Below are 19,489 nucleotides of genomic sequence, written 5' to 3'. Positions count from 1 at the left end.
GGGGTGGGGGGTGTCCTGTGCACTGCAGGGTATTTAGCAGCACCTCTGACCTCGACACATTAGCCTCCAGGAGCAGCAGCTCTAAGCCGACAAAATGGACAATGTGGAGGAAGTGGACAAATTCTTAGAAAGGTACAACCTCCCAAGACTGAACCAGGAGGAACCAGAAAAAAATTAACAGACCAGTCATAAGTACTGAAGTTCAAACTGTGGTTAAAAAACTTTCAAAAGTCTCTAGGTCCATCCACACCTCTACAAATGACCCGATTTTGTTCCTTTATAAGGCTAATATTCTATTGTAGATATACCATATCTTCTCCATCCATTCCGCTGTTGATGACTGTCATAAAGAATGGAGTCAAAAAGAGAGAAATATATAACACATATATATGGAATCTAGAAAAATGGTACAGATGATCTTATCTGCAAAACGGAAATGGATACACAAACATAGGAAAAAAAAAATGTATGGACACCAAAGGCAGCAGGGTGGTGGGATGAATTGGGAGATTGAGATCGGCGTGATACATGTACACTGTGGATACTGTGTATAAATAGGTAAGTAATGAGAGCTACTGTATAGCACAGAGAACTCTGCTCAGTGCTCTGTGGTGACCTGAATGGGAAGGAAATCTAAAATCCCAAAGAGGGAATATATGTATACATATAGCTGATTCATTTTGCTTACAGTAGAAACTAACAACATTATAAAGCAACTATACGCCAATAAAAATTAATTAAAAAGAAAAAACTTCCAACAAACAAAAGTCCAGGACCAGATGGCTTTGTTGGCAAATTCTATTAACCGTTAGAGGAGAGATAGCAACTATCCTTTTCTCAAACTATTCCAAAAAATTGCAGAGTAAGGAACACTCCCAAACTCATTCTCTGAGGCCACCATCACCGTGATACCAAAACCAGACAAAGATGCCCCAAGAAAAAGAAACTTACAGGCCAGTATAATTGATGAACACAGATGCAAAAAAAAAAAAAAAAATACTAGCAAACCAAATCCAACAGTACATTAAAAGGATCATACACCACGATCAAGTGGGATTTATCCTGAGGATGCAAGGATTCTTCAGTATCTGCAAATCAATCAGTGTGATACACCACATTAACAAACTGAAGAATAAAACCATATAATCATTTCAATAGGTGCATAGAGAGCTTTTGACAAAATCCAACACCCATTTATGATAGATGCCAGTAGCAACCTCCCCTAACTTGAGACAAACAAGAATGTTCCACAGACATTGTTAAAATGTCCCTAGAGGTCAGGAAGGGAACAAACTTGCCCCTGAGAACCACTGGTTTATACTGACTGTCCCGTCAGTAAGGACTGACTGTCCTCTCCAGGCCGCAAAGAGAAGGAATGATCACAGGTCTGATTTCTGGAGGGGGTGCGTGTGCACACATGTACTCATCTCTTAGGGTACGTCTCCCACTTGAACAAACACACCAGTAATAACATCTTGTCTCCTGAGCACATCAATAACCCCACCCTAAACAGATGTGTGCATTCTTTCATTTTGCCTGTTGCTCTGACAGTAGAAACCCCTGCTAGTAGAGAAACAGGAAAAGAGCTTTGATTTGAAGAACCACTAGGTGGCAGCAAGTGGACAGCAATGCCAGTGCCAGAACCTTCAGTGTGGGGCAGGCAGCAAGTCGATAGACTTCCAGTTACAAGGACTAGGAGTCCTTGTATAAGGGCTATAAATATAATCAACACTATAAATAAATAACACTATATAAACACTATAAATAAATTAACACTATAAATAACACTATAAATATAATTAACATTGCTATATGTTACTTATGAAATTTGTTACGAGAGTAAATCCTAAGAGTTGTCATCAGAAGCAAAAAAAGTTTTTTGTATTTCTTTAATTTTGTATCTATAGGAGATGATATTCACTAAACTTACTGTGGCAATAATTTCACGATGTGTGGAAGTCAAATAATTATGCTGTCCACCTTAAACTATATGGGGCTGCATGTCAATTACATCTCAATAAAACTGGAAGAAAAATTTAACTGGCAATTCTATAAAAACATTAAGGCTATATGTTTTTTAAAAAGAACTTTTCAAGAAGAACCTTGAGACCTAGTTGTAGACAGCTGGCTGTCACAGACCCATTTCAGACAAATAACAGCTTTACTACCTCACAGCGGGTGATTGTCTATAAGTGCAGGGACTAAATACAAATTTGGAGTCTATTTTTGAGATGCTGATGAACAGTAGTCAAATTTATTATCTGACTCTCTAGACTACCACTGAGAAGGTATTCTAATTTTAATCAGGCACACTGGGTTGGCATCTGATTTGACATGAGCTACAGCTCAAATATCAAAGAGGTCAATGAGGATAACACTCCCCATCCTGTAAGCTTCTGGTGATTATAGTCATGGAAAGAATTTGAAAGTTGCTCCCTTACAATCCCATTTTGGGACGTTTATGCTTTCCAAAAAACAAGAGAATTACCCATCTACAATGGAATACTACTCAGCCACAAAAAAGAATGGAATTTTGCTATTTGCAGCATTTACATGTGGGTGTGGAGGGCATAATGCTAAGTACAACAAATCAGAAACATACTGTATGCTTATCATTTATATGTGAAATCTAAAAAATTCACAAACTAGTGAATATAACAAAAAAACAGTGGACTCACGGATACAGAGAACAAACTGGTGCTTATCAGTGGGGGCAGCACAGGGGATTCTAGTGGGAGAACAGGAGGTTCAAACCACTGAGTGTAAGACAGGCTACAAGGATGCACTCTACAACATGGGAGATATGCCAGTGTTTTGTAATAAAACTAAAAGATTTTAAAGTATTTTAAATATTTAATACTTTAAATATTTGAGTTTCACAAAGCCATTTTAATTTTTGTGAAACTCAAAAAAACACAAACAGGAGAACTACCAACACTAGAAGAACCCACACAAATGACTCTTCATTATACTAAAAGGTGAAACTGTTCTATGATGAATCTTCACTGCATAACAAAACATACATTAACATAACAGATGGGCCTGCCCCGGTGACTGGGGCGTAATAAAACTCTGCTTATTTCAGTAGTGCGACTTGATAGATGTTTTCAATAAGAACCTCACAGAAGATGGGTCGCATTCAAGGCAGCATCTTTCATTGTGCATCAGACATACTTTACACTGAAATTCTTCTTTTGTGATTTTAACTACAGTTGAATAATAGGATAATTTTAGCGCTTTGTTATTTTGGCTATTAGTTTTAATTTATTGAGATTAAATTCAGACTTCCCATTTATCATTGGGTTGTGCCACTGGCTCCTTTTAATTTGATGGGTTGCCAAGCCCTACAGAACAGTGCGATGCTTCCAAAGAGACTAATAAGCTCAGTTACCTGACGACTGTTCAATTTCCTGAGCTCGGATGGAGGGCACTAGTCGAGTGTCCACGGATATCCAGAACCAGCCAGAACTAGGTGCTCAGTAAAGAAAGAGTCTGAGAACACCGTCTAGCAAGGGCCGCCTCCTTGGCCAAGACAGGCTTGCCTTTCAGGCTGAACAGCTATGCCCGCATCCAGGGACCAACTGCAAGGGCCGGACTCACCACAGCTTGCGGACGATCTTCTCCTCTTCGTGCAGGTACTTCTGCCTGTCCTGCTCCACCAGGACCCGCTGGCGCTGCACAGGGTCCTCCAGCCTCTTCATCGTCTCGATCACCTTGCTGCTGATTTCCTGCTCAGCCTTCCTCATCATTGCCTTCAGCAGCTCCTGGTTCTGCAGCTGTTGGACAAAAGAAATCACTCTCCATTAACTCTTGCTGGGCTGCCATGGGGGTGCCAGGGCACCTGGCAGGCCCCAGGTGTGGGTCTGGATACACAGCCCCATAGCTGAGTCTTTGTTTATTTCATTGTAAAAGGGAAGGGAGCACAGACTGTATATAATATTGCTGCTTCAGCCAGCATCCAAGTTTGAGTAGCCAGCTGACAAGCACACTTTCACAAAAAAGTAGTCCTTGTCTGCAAAAAAGTAGTCCTTCCTAAATTCTGGATAGACATACAGACAACGGGCGTGAAATTGCACATGTTTTCATAGAGAGAGCCAAGAGTACCAGCTCTGGAGCCAAGCAGACTTCGAGTCAAACCCTAAACCTACTCCCAGATGCACTGAGAGACTCTGGGCATGCTCTTTATCTCTAAAGACGGGGGCATTCATCTCCCTTGCCTCTTCTACTCTGAAAATTAAACGAGATACTGTTTGGTATAGGAAGGTACTCAACAAATGTTGGTTTGAGTGTGGACTATTTCAGCCCATCAATTAAATGAATATCTGTGTCCCTCTGATTAATGGGTCCATGGACCAAATACCATGTAATTACAGACCATCACAACATAGTACTTGAGAGGGTGGGGAAGGGCAGGACTGGGATTTGGGAGTAGCAGATGTAAACTCTCATGTATAGGAAGATAAACAACAAGGTCCTACTGTGTAGCACAGGGCACTATGTTCAGTATCCTGTAATAAACCACAATGGAAAAGAATACATAAAAAAGAATGTATGTATATAACTGAGTTGCTTTGCTGTGTTTACAACAGAGATTGGCACAACACTGTAAGTCAACTATAGTTCAATTAAAAAAAAAAAAAAAACTCCAAGCACAGTACTTGCTGTTGGTGGTGGCGATGATATTTGCAGACGAGCCCTAAGGCTTTTGGCAATTAACTGATCTCCCTGGATTATACGTAGGCTGCTTGCCTACATAAGACCACAATTTCCACATAATTTTCCCAGGTGGTTTCCAGAGTACTCTTGTTTCTCACCCCAAAGTATAGGATGTGTGAGTACCAATCCAGGCTTTACAAAAATCGAGCCAAACATTTAAATCCTGTTTCCAAAAAGGTGTTACGTGGCTCCCTGGGGCAGGACAATTTTCTGACAGCACGTACATCAAGTGAGCTCATTCAATCAGCCTGAAAACCAGTAACTCTGTCATACCTATTATATTGTATCTGAAGTTCCCCTTAAATTTCAATTAGCTGTTACCGTTTCCTTCGTTTTGTGGCTTTGTAGACTGTACCACCTCACAGGAGGGACTGCTCTATCGGCTGTCCATCATCTGTGCAAACAGAGAGGAAATGCCATCTGACTGTGTCACCACCTGCTTGAAACCCCATCATGGCTTCCATTTTCTCTGAATAAAAATAAACCATTTCTGGGACTTCCCTGATGGCCCAGTGGTTTAGACTTCGCCTTCCAATGCAGGGGATGCAGGGTCCATCCCTGGTCGGGGAACTAAGATCCCATATGCCTCATAGCCAAAACACCAAAACATAAAATAGAAGCAATATTGTAACAATTCAATGAAGACTTTCCACATTAAAAAAAGAAAAATTCAATATGGACCAGCCCTACAGAACCACCATCATGTTTGAACACCACCATCATCAACTGTCCATCCAGAGAAAGACAGCCTGAGTTCATTTCCCAGTCTTCCTAATTAGCTCCCAGTCTTCCTAATTAGTTCCCAGTCTTCCTAATTAGTAGCCACGCGACTGTGGCCAAGTTATTAATCTCTCCGTGTCTCTCCAAAACAAACAGAAAGGTACAGTAGTAGTTTGTATCTCAGAGAGGCGTAATGGAGCTTCGTGAGGCGATAAAGTGCTCACAGTCGTGCCTGGCACCAACTGAGCTCTCAGTGCAGATGAGGTGCAGTTATCCTTCCTACAGTTATCAGGGAGGATAACTGTGGGGGCGAGACCCAGGTTTTGTCTGGGAGTGAACCAAAAAAAAGCGCCACCCTTGGGTTACCTCCTCTGAATGAATCATGACCGTGCTTTCACGCTCTCCTTACTAATGCTTTTTATTGAGGTCTTAAAGACAGTTGGTTGCTGAAAGGCAACACGTTTGGAGGCAGCCCACAGACAGCAGCTTCCGGCCACGCTCTCTGCAGCGATGGCTCTGTCCGCAAGGCATGCAGAGGTCTGGCCCTTGCCCACATCACCAGCCTCCTATCACTGCAGGCAGCTGGTGCGCTCTCTGCTCCAGCCACAGGGCCATCCTCTCTGTTCTTCTGACAGCCTGACCCCCTTTCCTTTCTGCCACAGGGACTTTGCATGATACTCCCTCTACCTGGTTAATTTCTGCCTTCCACAGAGTCTCCAGGACACCATGCCTGGTACATAGCAGGCACTCAAATACGGAGTTGGCCACAAAGTTCATTCAGGTTTTTCCACCAAATGTTATAGAAGAACACAAATGAGACTTTTGGCCAACCCAGTATTTACTGAATGTGTGAACTGAGTTGGTAATAACAGACAATGGAAAATCCACAATTATTTGCCAGATGGTAGAAATGCGAGGTGACCCATGGCTTGGCTATGTCTTGAGCTCAGTGCTAATGCTCAGACTTGCTCTGACTACAGTTGCTAAACAGATAGAGTAAACCAACTGTTATCAAAATGGCATGCTCAAATTCAAGGCCATGTGTCAAATCCTATAGACCTATTTCCTTTGGGGGTTGAGGGTTAGTGGTAATGGGTACGTAAGGGACAAATAAGAAGATGATTAAATGTGTCTAAAAGTGACCAATGCCTAGGTCCATTCCTGAGAGATTTGGATTTAACTGGTCTGAGATGTAGCTTGGGCACTGGGAATTTTTAAAAACCCCTCAAGGACTTCCCTGGTGGTCCAGTAGCTAAGACACTGTGCTCCCAATGCAGGGGTCCTGGGTTCAATTCCTGGTCAGGGAACTAGATCCCACATGCCACAACTAACAGTTTGCATGCCCCAACTAAGAGATCCCACATTCTGCAGCTAAGACCTGGTGCAGCCAAATAAATAAGAAATAGAAGATATAAATGTATTAAAAAAAAAAAAAACCACCTCAGATGATTCTAATGTGCCACCGCAGTCTGAGCACTGTGGTCTACTAACACTTTGATGGGCAGATGACATCACCGTGCTGTGAGCTGAGGGGCACGGCCCTCCCTAACCCTTCTGCCCAAATCTCGCAGACAAGCTCCAATAAAATTACGGTCCAATCATCCGTGGATATTGACAGTGGCTATGAAGCCACAAATTACTGCTAGAATATTTCAAATCCTTGAAATTCCAAAGATGGGAGAAGTGAAGCCCTGAGAAGTAAGGTGACTTGTTCAAAGTCAAATTCAACCCAGTAATTTTCCAATCACCGTCTACTAGGCAGCAGGGCCTGCTGTGCTCCCGCACCCAAGCAGCTTCCGGCGCAGCAGAGGAACCCAACACACATTCAGTGCTTGAATGACAACACAGTTGGCCCTTGAACAACACAGGGGTGGGAGTGCCTACCCTCTGCTCAAACATCCAGGTATAGGGACCTCGCTGGTGGCCCAGTGGCTAGGACGCCATGCTCCCAATGCAGGGGGTCTCGGTTTGATCCCTGGTCAGGGAACTAGATCCCTCATGCTGCAGCTAAGAGTTTGCATGCCAGAACTAAAGATCCCACGTGCCACAACTAACACCCAGCACAGCCAGATAAACACATATTCTAAACAACAATCCGAGTATAACTTTCCAGCCTGCCCTCCATACTCACAGTTCCACATCTTCAGATTTAATCAACCTCAGATGCTGGGATTTCCTGGGTGGCTCAGTGGTAAAGAATCCACCTGCCAATACAGGACATGCAGGTTCAATCCCTGGGTTGGAGAGATCCCCTGGAATAGGAAATGGCAACCCACTCCAGTATTCTTGCCCAAAAAATCCCACAGAGGAGCCTAGTGGGCTACAGTCCTTGGGGTCACAAAGAGTTGGACACGACCAAGCAGCTGAGCGCACCCTCTGAAAACCCAGAGACATATCAGAGGAACACAACTGCATACAATATTCAAGTTACTCAACTGGTAACAGAGTCAGATTACGCTCAAGTTATTCCACTCATAGTGGAGGCAGGGAGAGATGGGCCTTGAGTTCCAGGCTGTATGATCCTCCCGCCCAGAAAGAGTGCCTTAACCCAGAGAGAGGGAGAAGAAACACTGACTTTACCATAGCACACAGCTGGTGAGCGGGCAACAGTAAGTAAAATCACAGAGGAATAAAGACACACAGAGGTTCTTTTCTACTTTCCCTGGGGCCCCGACCCTCCCTGTCTGGAGTTCTGAGCTCCTAGTGTGTGCAGAGAGCAGTGCTAGTGCTGACTACCGCTGTATGTAAACAGACAACCAACGAGAGCCGAGCGCAGCACAGAGCCCTCCTCGATGCTCTGTGGGACCTAAACGGGAAGGAAATCCAGAGAAGAGGGGAGCTGTGTCTACGTATGGCTGACTCACTCTGCTGTACACCAGGAACTAACACAACATTGCAAAGCAACTGTACTCCAATAAAAATTAATAAAAAAAACAAACAGTGCTGAAGGCAGGATGTGTGTCACCATCTCTCTCTAAATGCTTCAGATAAATTAGCCACCAGCACTTCAAATCATTACATTTAGTTTTTCTGCAGGGATTCTAAATTTCAATTTAAAAGAACTCTATTAAGATATAGTTTAGGACTTCCCTGGTGGTCCAGTGGCTAAGACTCCACACTCCCAAGGCAGGGGACCTGGGTTCAGTCCCCGGTCAGGGAACTAGATCCCACAGGCTGCAACTGAACATCCTACATGCTGTAGCTAAGACCTGGTGCAGCCAAATACATTTGTTAAAAAAGATATGGTTTACAAGCTATAAAATATACGCATTTTAATAGTGCACAGGTCAATGAGCTTTGACAAATGTATACCCTGACGAAAGCACCACTAAAAATGGAGACAACATTTGTTCTCACTCTAAAAAAACCCTTCTCAGCACTCTGCACTCAATTTCCCGACCCCCAGCTCAAGGAAACCACCCACCTGCATTTTGTCCCTTAGATTAGTTCTTCCTGTTCTAGAATGTCACACTCATGGAACTGTACACTGTGAAACTGTGTGCGTCTGGCTTCTTTCCTTCAGTATATTGTTTTTGAGATCCAGCCATGCTGTTTGGAATTTTAGGGCCTCATTCTTCTTCATGCTTAGTGCTTTTCTATTGTATGGGTTTACTAAGTTGTATGTACTAACATTTTAATGTTTTTACATATTGACTTGATTCTGATCTTACTTACATTCACTTATTTCTGGAAGCATCTTTTTTCGATTTGATATTACACAATCCTGATTGTGAAGTGATTTGTGAGCAATGCCAATTATACTTTTAACTTTTCCATCCATATGCTTTTTCCTTTCTTTTTCCAGCCTTGTTGCGCTTGCTAGGACATTCAGTACGGAGTTAAAGAGAAGTAAGAGGAGGCTTCTTTGGCCGTGGTCCCGATGTTATGGAGAATATGGTTGTGTTTCACCACTAACTATAATGTTTTCTGTAGGATTTTCAGACATCCTTTATCAGGTTAAGGAAGTTTGCTTCTACTCCAAGAGTGCTGAGTGTTTTTGTCATCGGTATTGAATTTTGTTTTATGTTTTTTTCTGCATTTACTGAAATGATATGATTGTCTTCTTTATTCTGCTAAAAGGTCAAATACATTGAATCATTCCCCCCCCCCCCATATTAAAACCATCTTGAACTCCTGGGATAAAATCCAGGATAATGTATTATCCTTTTTATATATTGCTGGATTCAGTTGCTAATATTTTGTTCCTTAACATACATTTCCCAATGCCGGGGGGCCGGGTTTGATCCCCGGTCAGAGAACTAAATACCACATGCTGCAAGTAAAATGCGGTGTCCACAGATAAATAAAAGTGTCTGAACGAAACACTGAAGGAAAAAAGAAAAAAGACCGAAGCATGGCCTTTCTTGATCACTGCCAAATGCCCCGGGTGATTAATAAAACCTCTCTGTGCTTGCTGGTCGAGGCATGAGCATCTCCCAGAACTGTGTGCGCTCTGGGAATTTCCCGGCCTACAGCCCCCTGCTTTGGGCCTGGATCAGTGGTCTTTCACAACACTCGTGCTTGGCCTATTAGTCGACGATGGATCCACAGACTGACGTAATTCTTTCTCCGCAGAGTTTCCTCTCGTTTGGCACTCGGCTCCCCAAATCCTAGCTGCATCCGCTCCTTGCCCTGAGCTGGTCATGTGGTCAGTGCTCTGCTGGGTTTCTCTCTCTCTGTGCTGTGATCTAAGAAGCGTCAACAGACAGAAAGCTGAGGAAGACAGAGGTTTTGTCTCCTTTCCTTTCATTCTCTCAAGGGTCACACTCCTGTGTTGTCTGTTGGCCGATGCTGAATAGAGTTATTTCATGCATTTATTTTTCGGTATTCCAGTTGTCAACAGTAGAAGGGCAAGAACAGCTGTAGTTATCCCTACATCTCTAGAAATTTCAGTTGGTTGTAAATGCTGTGGCTTGATGATTTTATAAAACTACTCAAAAATAAAAGTTAACTGGACCACGGGACTTCCCTGGTGGTCCAGGGGCTAAGACTCCGCACTCCCTGAGCAGGGATCGAACCTGGGTCCCCTGCACTGGGAGTCCCCTGCACTGGGAGTCCCCTGCATTGGATCCCACATGCCTCAACTAAGACCCAGTGTAGCCAAACAAATACATAAATATTTTAAACTTTTTAACTGGATGAAATAAATTATTTCTGTCAGCTTCCCTGAGAAGGTAGGAAACTGCCTAAATCAAATTCCACTCACCTCAAAATGGACATGTGCCTCACATACTCATCGTGAGTTCCTGGGTAAAATCTAAGACTATTCAGCTTGCCAACAGTGTGGTTTAACTGAACTGATTTTGCTGTCTGGCAGTGACAGCAAACAGGGGCTGTACAATGCATTGGGAAGTTTCATGACAGCCAGACCCGAGAAGGACTCCTGACCAGGAGTTTTTCCCCTGTTAGCTCCCCGGGCTGCAGGTGTAGGATGCCTGCTCACCAAGCACACGGTATCTGGGAGCTGTGCCCCGTCTTAGCCATGCCTCGATATTAGGCATATCGAGGGCTTGATACATCGCACGGTGGCCTGACTGTCATCTCCTGTGCTGGTTCCATTTGTTATTTCTGCCTGCTGGGGAGAAATAGGTCTGCTCAGTATGGGCCAACATCCTGCATGCTTTTCTCAGGGACATACATTCCCACGACCGTTGTTTTGATTGTCAGAAGATAAATGAGACCCTGGCACACTGCTATGAGGCACTATCTTATAAAAAGACACCTTGTGATAACGGTGCTGAATTATATCATTTCAAGTGCAAGAGCTCTGTGTCCTGCTGTGTTTCTTCTTTATGTTGATGTGTTACCTCCTCCCTCTCTTGGGAACAACACGGTCAATTCTCAGTAGTCTTAAAAATGGAACACTGAGTTCAGAATAATCCAATTTTTAATTTATCAAGAAGCAGGAGGAAGAGATGAGAGACCAAGAAGAAAACTGTGGCAACTGGAGAAAGATCTATCCATCTCAATGTCAGGCCAAGTTCAAGTTCACAGAACTTGAGCCCTCTCTTCCAGAAACATCTCTCTCCCCTTAGCCCATAAAGAGGGGCAGAACAGCAGTCACTCCTATGGGTACTGGATGACCTGGGTGAAACCTAAGGATTGTGGCATTTGGGGACAATGATATAGCTCATCACTTTTTCCCTAAATCATACCAGAAAGGGTAATAGACCCAAATGATCACCTTTTGAAGGGCACATTTGTCAGGAGCTAGGCCTTCCCCTGTCTCTTTCTGCTGTTTTCAGCTAGATGCAGCTCCTACCTGGGATGGGACCACCACAATACAGAAGGTCCATGTAGCTCTCATCAGTTATGAGTAAGTAGAGAACATGTCTGATTAGTCTCTGGGAAAGAGGTACATTGTTTAGAGTTAGGGCTTTGAAATCACCAAGTGTGGTGTTCATGCGTACAGGGTATTTCTGCTTCACTCCTTGTGACAGCTGACTGAGATGTCAATTTCCATGTGGCATCTCAATGGACTGCTGCTGCTGCTGCTAAGTCACTTCAGTCGTGTCCGACTCTGTGCGACCCCATAGGTGGCAGCCCACCAGGCTCTCCCGTCCCTGGGATTCTCCAGGCAAGAACACTGGAGTGGGTTACCGTGTCCTTCTCCAATGCATGAAAGTGAAAAGTGAAAGTGAAGTCACCCAGTCGTGTCCGACTCTTTGAGGCCCCATGGACTGCAGCCTACCAGGCTCCTCCATCCATGGGATTTTCCAGGCAAGAGCACTGGAGTGGGTTGCCATTGCCTTCTTCTCAATGGACTAAGAATTCAAAATGTCTGAGAGCAGTACTTCTCACCCTGGAACATTCTAGAGTCACCAATGTCTGGTCTTTGATCCACAACCAATGAAGTCAGACTCCGGCAGTGGCACTCAAGTATTCGCATTTTTCTGCAAGGCTTCAGGTGATTCTCATGGGTAGCCAGAATTAAGAACCGTTCTCTTAGACTGAAAATTCACATTAGCCTGGAGAGCAGGAAAATGGGAGCAAAGTTCCCGTGGTTTTCTTCATCATCTCAGGCTCTTTCACCTCCCTCGACATTCTTTTTGCCATATTTAAATCTACACACCCCACGGTGTCTGCATCGAATTTCTACTTCTGAGAATAATCCATCAGTTTTGCAAATGAAATGCTCACACAGGCTATGCCTGACAGTCTAGGATTTTCCCATTGATTTAATTATCTAATTACTGGAGCCGGCTGCCAAGCACAAAAAAGATTTCATTCGTTTTCGCTATTTTATAACACAGTTCAAAGAACATTTGAATTTCTAATTCAATTTTTGTTCTTTTGAGACTGTTCCGGAGTTTCGGAGCTCTCTAATGATAGCTCCATTATTGGGCTTATAATCACTGTGGGCTTGCACTTCCCTTTTGGTGTATAATACATGTGATGAGGGGGAATTGGTGCTGAGATGCTGCATTATTCTAAACTGGTTTGGTCTCAAACAGACTCCCCTGAAAGCTGATGGAGGCACAGAGGATACAAAGACTGAGGCAGAAACAAGAGCATCCAGGTTAGGAATCAAAATGCTTCTCTTCCCCTGAGTGCCTGCACTTTAGAACCGCACCAGCATCTCAGCTCAGGAGCACACCTGGGGACTTCCCTGCTGGTTCAGTGGTTAAGATTCTGCCTTGCAATGCAGTGGATGCTGGTTCGATCCCTGGTCAGGGAACTAAGATCCCACATGCTGCGGGTCAACTAAGCCCGTTCGCTGCAAGTACCGAGCCTGCGTCACAACTAGAGAGTCCGTGCTCTGCGACAAAGGATCCCACGTGATGCAACCAAGACCCAGTGTGGCCAAATAAATATTAAAAAAAAAAAAAAAAAAAAGGAAAAGAGCACACCTGCTCCATGTTCTTTACCCCAAGAGCGAGGAGAGCTGAGCAGCCGGGGGCAATTAAGGAACCTGAGTAATTAAGATCGCGACCCGGAACTGACTGTAACACTTCTTTGTTTGAGAAGCTATGATTCTGCAGCTGAGCCTCCTCAGTTCAAGGGTTACAAGGAGTGGCAAGTTGTGGGAGGTCCCTCCCCGGCTCCTCAAACCGCGCCCCCAACCAGAGGACCAAAACACTGCCATCCACCAGCAGGGTGACGCCGCCACCCCATACCTCACGGCCCCCGCATATGATTTGCCACACTTCACGGCAATTCCACCTCTGACTCCACACCAACAAATGCTCACTTTCGAAAGCAGTAGGAACTATCTTGCAAACGACATATTTAGGACTTTTTTTTCCCTGTGAGAGTCCAAATGTTTAGCCACTAAGTTGTGTCTGACTCTTGAGACTAGGAGCGCACAATTTCCAATTTGACCAGCAGGTGGCAGTAAAAGGCAGATGCAGTGCAAGACAGAGGCTGAACCTCCTTAACCACCAGCAAAGAACCCAGGAGCTCACAGACACTTGCCGGCCTGCACATGTGCCCTCTGGCCCGCAGATGATGAAATAATCGATTTTTAAATTACCTTCCAACACTTTTAGAATGAACTTATATATTTTATATAAAACATCTATGTGTCCTGCGACTTCCCTTTGGTCCAGTGGCTAAGGCTTCGAGCTCCTAATGTAGGGGGTCTGGGTCTGATCCCTGATTGGAGAACTAGATCCCACGTGCCAAACTAAGACACCCATGCTACATGCACAGTCACTTTAAGTCGTGTCTGACTCTGTGACCCCATGGACTATAGCCGGCCAGGCTCCTCTGTCCATGGGATTCTCCAGGCAAGAATACTGGAGTGGCTTGTCATTTCCTTCTCCAAGGGATCTTCCTGATGGAAGGATAGAACCCGCATCCCTTAGGTCTCCTGCATTGGCAGGTGGATTCTTTACCTGGGAAGCCCAAGACTTGGTGGGGCCAAATAAATACTAACAAAACAAAAACCTCTATTTCCAGATTCTCTTGAGATACTGAAACATCTAGAAACACTGGACTCTCATTTTACCAGGTTAAGAGCTGCCTGGAGTGGAGTGGCGACTGTCCTTTAGAGGTGCCAACTTGCCACTCTCCCTCGCCCACTCGCTTGCTTAGTTACTGCCTGTTCACTGTGGGCACTGAATTGTGCCACCCTGTACACTTCATTTCACTGCAAAGTGTCTTAAAAACAGCAAAGCAAGGAAAAGTGAATGCAAAGGATGGGGAACTTCCCCTGCGATGTGACTCAGGGAGGAATGAAGTAAACTTGTGTGGGAGGTCTGAGGGGTTTGGGATGCCACTGGACTAGCCTTTGGAGACCTGAATGTGAGTAGTGTGATCTGTGACAGGGCTCAGGGCAGGCTCTCAAGCTACCTTCCCTTCTGTTAGTTCTCCCAGAGGTAGAGGACAAGGGGAAATCATGGTCTTAGCTTTACTCAGGTAGGGGGAAATGGAGGGCTCACGCATGGCAAGCTGAAGTGTGAGAGCAGCTGGGGTTTGGAGTGCCCTTTCCTTACTGGATTTGCTGCACAGGAGCTCGAATGCCCCCGAGGATGCCACACCTGTGGCTACTCCCTGCTCCTGGACGCGTATGCCTTTTATGAACGTTTGGCGGACCACGAGGCTTCCTCGAAGTTGAGGAGGATGCCTGGGCATCGTCTAAGCCAGCACTACATCCTCAGTCACCAGCCTACCCCAAGGGGCAGGGAGGGGTGAGGCTGATCCTGAGTAGACACATGACCTCATAAAGATGCACCTTCCCAGTTCCTCAGTACCCTGGACCAGCCATGCCGAGTCAGATTTACGGGATTTATTCACCATGCCTGGTGATAGGAAGGGTTGTTTCCCTGCCCTTGGATTCCCATGTAGCTCATATATTCCTAAGAATGGGAAAGGGAAGGGAAGCGTTGCGGAAGACACTCTGTCCAAATAATAAAACCGTCCATGAGGGCTCCTTTTCCTTATGAATTCACTCTCTTGCTTGAACTCCTAGTTCTAAATACAAAGGTTTTTTTTTTTTTTTCTTGCAAAACCCCTGAGCTGCCCGCAGCACCTCTGCACGTGCTTATGGGGGAAGCGCAAAAGCCAAACCCTAGGAAGCAGGAAGTCGTAACTGGCTGTGGGAACACCACCACGGGGCTCCTCTGCTTCCAGCTCTCCTCAAAAAAAAAAAAAGGAAGAAAAAAACAACAACAGATGCTTAATGGTTTTTTCGTGTGTAAGAAGCACGCGCAGCTTAAAGAAGTGGCTATAGACTGTTGCTGCGGCGGAAGGCTCTAGACCAAGATGATGTGTGTGAGGGAGGAGCCCAGGGTGGCACGCGCCTGCACCCTGGCCCTCAGTCATCCGTACCAAAGGATGCTGCAGAGAAGGCCACCGGCAAGATGCTGTGCGGCCGGGGGTGCGGGAGGCAGCGGGTGGGGGAGGAGACCGTGTCAGAGGACACCGCCCACGGGGAACGCCGGCCGTACCTGGAGCTGTCGCATCTGCCGCAGCTGGAGCCTGAGCTCGGCCACGCTCCGCCTCATGTCGAGCAGACTCGCGTGGACGGCGGAGGCACTGGCGGGCGCCGGCTGGCCGGGCGGCCCCGAGGAATCCACGGCCCCGAGAGTCTTCCCACCGGAAACCTGGGGCGTTCCTAGGAAAAAAGAGCAGCGAAGTCCCTGAGATGCCCGGAAGGAGCAGTCAAAGCTACAAGTCCCATCCCAACACAGAAAATGCCCATTCCCTCATTTTGGAAAAAAAAAAAAAAAACCAAACAAACCTTAAACGATATTGGCTCTCTAAAGGGCAAAAAGGGGGGAATTAGGTTTAAATAAATTAGGGAACGTGCATCCAATATTATAGTACGCAGTCTGGAGAAGTCATGCTGTAGAAGTTTGGTGCTGTACGAAGCGAGATTGCAGGGCAGTAGGTAGAGCATGATGCCATATTGAAGAAGCTAGCTGTCTGTCTGTGTATCTTATTTATTGGCTGCACCATGCGGCATGTGGGATCTTAGTTCCCTGACCAGGTATTGAACTCTCCTGAGTCCCTTGGAATTTCCTGACTAAAAGCCAATAAAAACCAAAGTGACCCCCAAAGGATCCCCAGTAACACTCACAGGATCAACAAGGTGTGGGAATCAAAAGGAGTTGCTATGCTACTTCCTTTTTATGACAATGCAGTTCTGTGGAACAGGCTTCATGTAGAGAGTATACAAGGAATCCACAACACACACACACACACACCCCCCCCCGAAGAGGCTGTTCAGTCCTCCTTCCTGGAAGGGACGAAGTAGGTTTGCCATAGCACAGGCTGGCCGTGCACGGCAGAGCTCTCTTGCTGCCCTGTGTGCCGGGACTGCTTACAGCACAGTGGCCCCTCCTTCTATCTCCTCTCCTTCCCCAGGACACACTGCCCCACAAGCCTCCACGAGCGGCAGCCATGGGCCATGGGCGGTGCGCCAGTGGGCATGGAGGTGCCTCCAAAGTGTCCTCCTACTTTCTTGGCCTCAGCAATGCCGGCGCAGAGCTGATGGAGCACCACATTCCTCATCCCTGCGTGCCTGTCCCAATAGAACCGGTCTCCTAGCTCTCAGGGCCCCCTTGGGGAGTCGGGAGAACAGATGGGAAGCTTTTTAAGAATTTACAAAGGAGCCCCAGCAGACAGACGGTGAGCTTTCTGTTACCTTTATGATCCCAACCAGTCCCTCGTGTCATCACCAACAAAAGTTGGGCTGACTTTTGACCACTTCCCCTCCAGATGGAAAACCCCCCTTGAAAGAGCAAGATAGGGAACTTCCCTGGGGGTGCAGTGGTTAAGACTCTGCTCCCAATGTATGGGGCCTGGGTTCAACCGCTGGTTAGGGAACTAGAGCCCCCGTGCCACGCAACTAAGAGTTCATGTGTCACAGTAAAGATCGAAGACCCCGCGTGCCGCAACTAAGACCGGTGCAGCCAAATTAACAAACAGTTTTACAAAAGAGCAAGATTTGCTATCTCTGCAGTTGCTCCAGAGAGTGCTCTCTAACGGTGAAGGTCCTTAGTGAAAGGACGTCCAGTAACATTTCCAACAATAATAGCTTGACCAGGTTAACATAGCGCCTCTGAGACCAAGTATTCTGAAGGGAAGACAATGAACTGGAAGTCTTGAAATCAGTCAAGTCACTTGATCATCACTCCGTATCCTCAAGCGTAGGTGCATGTGTACACACAGACCACACGTCATTTGTACAAATAACGATGACGACATCCTCAAGGTGTTTCTCCAACAGAAATGACACTGCGTTACAGCCAGTTACTCCTGTTCGTAATGAGGCCTGTCCTGAGTTCCTCAGCCAAACGAAGACATATTCCTTCCACGATCGTGCCTCTCTTCTTCTGTTCTGAGGGCCCAGTGCACCTCACTGCCATCCTCCACGGAGGAGAGGCCCAAGTTTACCTGCCGTCTGTGAGAGCTGAACCCTGACACCTGGCTTTAAAAATACCTTTCAGAACCGAATTTCTCATGCTCATTTATAAAACTTCCTCATCTATAACCTCTCAATCCACTAAACCTGGCTTCTATGACTCCATCATTCACTGCATTGGCCCTTTATAAAATGGCCAATGGGACTTCCCTGGTGGTTCAGTGGTTAAGAACCCACCTGCCGGGGTTCAATCCCTGGTCTGGAGAGACCCCTCATGCTGCGGGGTGACAAAGGCTATGCACCACAATTAACTGGGCTCGCGTGCCCTAGAGCCTGTGCTTCACAGCAAGAGAAGCCACTGCAACGAGCAGCTCCTGTTCACTGCAACCAGCCAGAGAAAGCCCGTGCGCAGCAACGAAAACCCAGCACAACCAAATATAAACAAATAATAAAAATACGGTGGCCAGTGGTCTCAGCTGTCAATCCAATAGACTGGGTTGCCACGACAGCACCCTGATGTGACGTTGGGCTTTGTCAGTCACTTCTTTTCTTTCTCAGGAACTTTGAAACTTTCCTTGCCCCTCCCTCGTCTTCTTCCCTGCCCCGTCTCAGTCAGCCTCTTTCCTAATTTCTTCCTCGGCCAGCCTTCCACATCCTGGCCTGCTTCTTCTCTCCCTGGACTTGGTTTCAAGGAGGTCACTTCCATGACGACCACCCACCAAGGTCCCCCACACCTCTGCCTCCAGCACACGATTCAGCCACATCCCCAGACCTTAACGTCGCTTCAGGACCTTTCCACAAGCAGGTCAGATTCATTATTTCTACCTGTTTCTTGAACTACTTTTAGCCAGTGGTCCTATTATCTATTCCAGTATTTAAACCCGAAACCCAGAAATTCACTCTTAGCATCCAGGTCCTAGTTGTCTCTCTCCCTATCAGTTTCCTCATCTGTAAAATGGGTGTAAGTGTGATTGTGCAGGATGATGGAATTAACACACGTGGACTGCTCTGCCCAACTTCTGGCACAAAGGGACCCCACTGCGGTTGTTGGGCTGTAATGATTATTTCTCTGGGCAGAGTGAGTGGGAAGAGCCCCTGCTGGACGTCCCTCCCCACCTGGAGTGGCAGCGGTGACGGGCTGAGAGCTACAAGCAACTGCCCTGAAATCTCCGGCTGGAGCTGGGTCTGGTGGGTGGGGACCCCAAGTGGTGAAGGAGTCCCCCCTTCAGATTAGAGTCTCAGGACCTGGGATCCACTCTCTGAACCCACATGCGGGATGGTCACATTCTAGTCTTCGGAGGATGGTCAGCGTGCAGGTCATTCTCGGCCCCTCCCTTCTGTACACCCAGCCTTTTCCAAGCAACGGCCTCTTCCTCTTACCAAGTCTGCTCGTAGGTAATTTACTTCAGCCAAGGTGTATCTTAATGTAGACTGTTGTAACAGGAAGAACATGGGTTTAGGGGTTGGGCAGACTGGCTGAGAATCTTTTTTTTTTTTTTTTTTAATTTATTTGGCTGCGCTGGCTCTTAGGTTGTGGCATGTGGGATCTAGTTCCTCGACCAGGGATTGAACCCGGGCCCCCGGCATTGGGAGCGTGGAGTCTTAGCCACTGGACCACCAGGGAAGTTCCCTTGAGGTGTATCTTAATGTGGACTGTTGTAACAGGAAGAACATGGGTTTAGGATTGGCTGAGAATCTTAGGAGCTCCAAGGCTAACATCTTTTTTACAGGGTTATGTGTTTA

At 46.1% G+C, this 19,489-nt stretch overlaps 1 protein-coding gene across 26 annotated transcripts in view; it reads right to left on the bottom strand.

Moving 5' to 3' along the window:
- The window catches only part of KIAA1217, an 821,092-nt gene that overhangs the window by 31,363 nt on the left and 770,240 nt on the right, over positions 1 to 19,489 (bottom strand). For all 26 annotated transcript variants that reach the window (XM_059892822.1, XM_025000971.2, XM_025000964.2 and 23 more), the window contains 2 exons: positions 15,828 to 15,994; positions 3,601 to 3,776 (listed from right to left, as the gene is read on the bottom strand). In XM_059892822.1, the coding sequence (XP_059748805.1) occupies positions 3,601 to 3,776; positions 15,828 to 15,994 (343 nt within the window). The remainder of the gene's footprint in view (positions 1 to 3,600; positions 3,777 to 15,827; positions 15,995 to 19,489) is intronic.

The sequence above is a fragment of the Bos taurus genome, chromosome 13 (genome assembly GCF_002263795.3).
Source record: "Bos taurus isolate L1 Dominette 01449 registration number 42190680 breed Hereford chromosome 13, ARS-UCD2.0, whole genome shotgun sequence".
Lineage (NCBI taxonomy): Eukaryota > Metazoa > Chordata > Mammalia > Artiodactyla > Bovidae > Bos > Bos taurus.
Note: the sequence above shows the minus strand (reverse complement) of the source record. Positions and strands in the feature narration are given on the sequence as shown.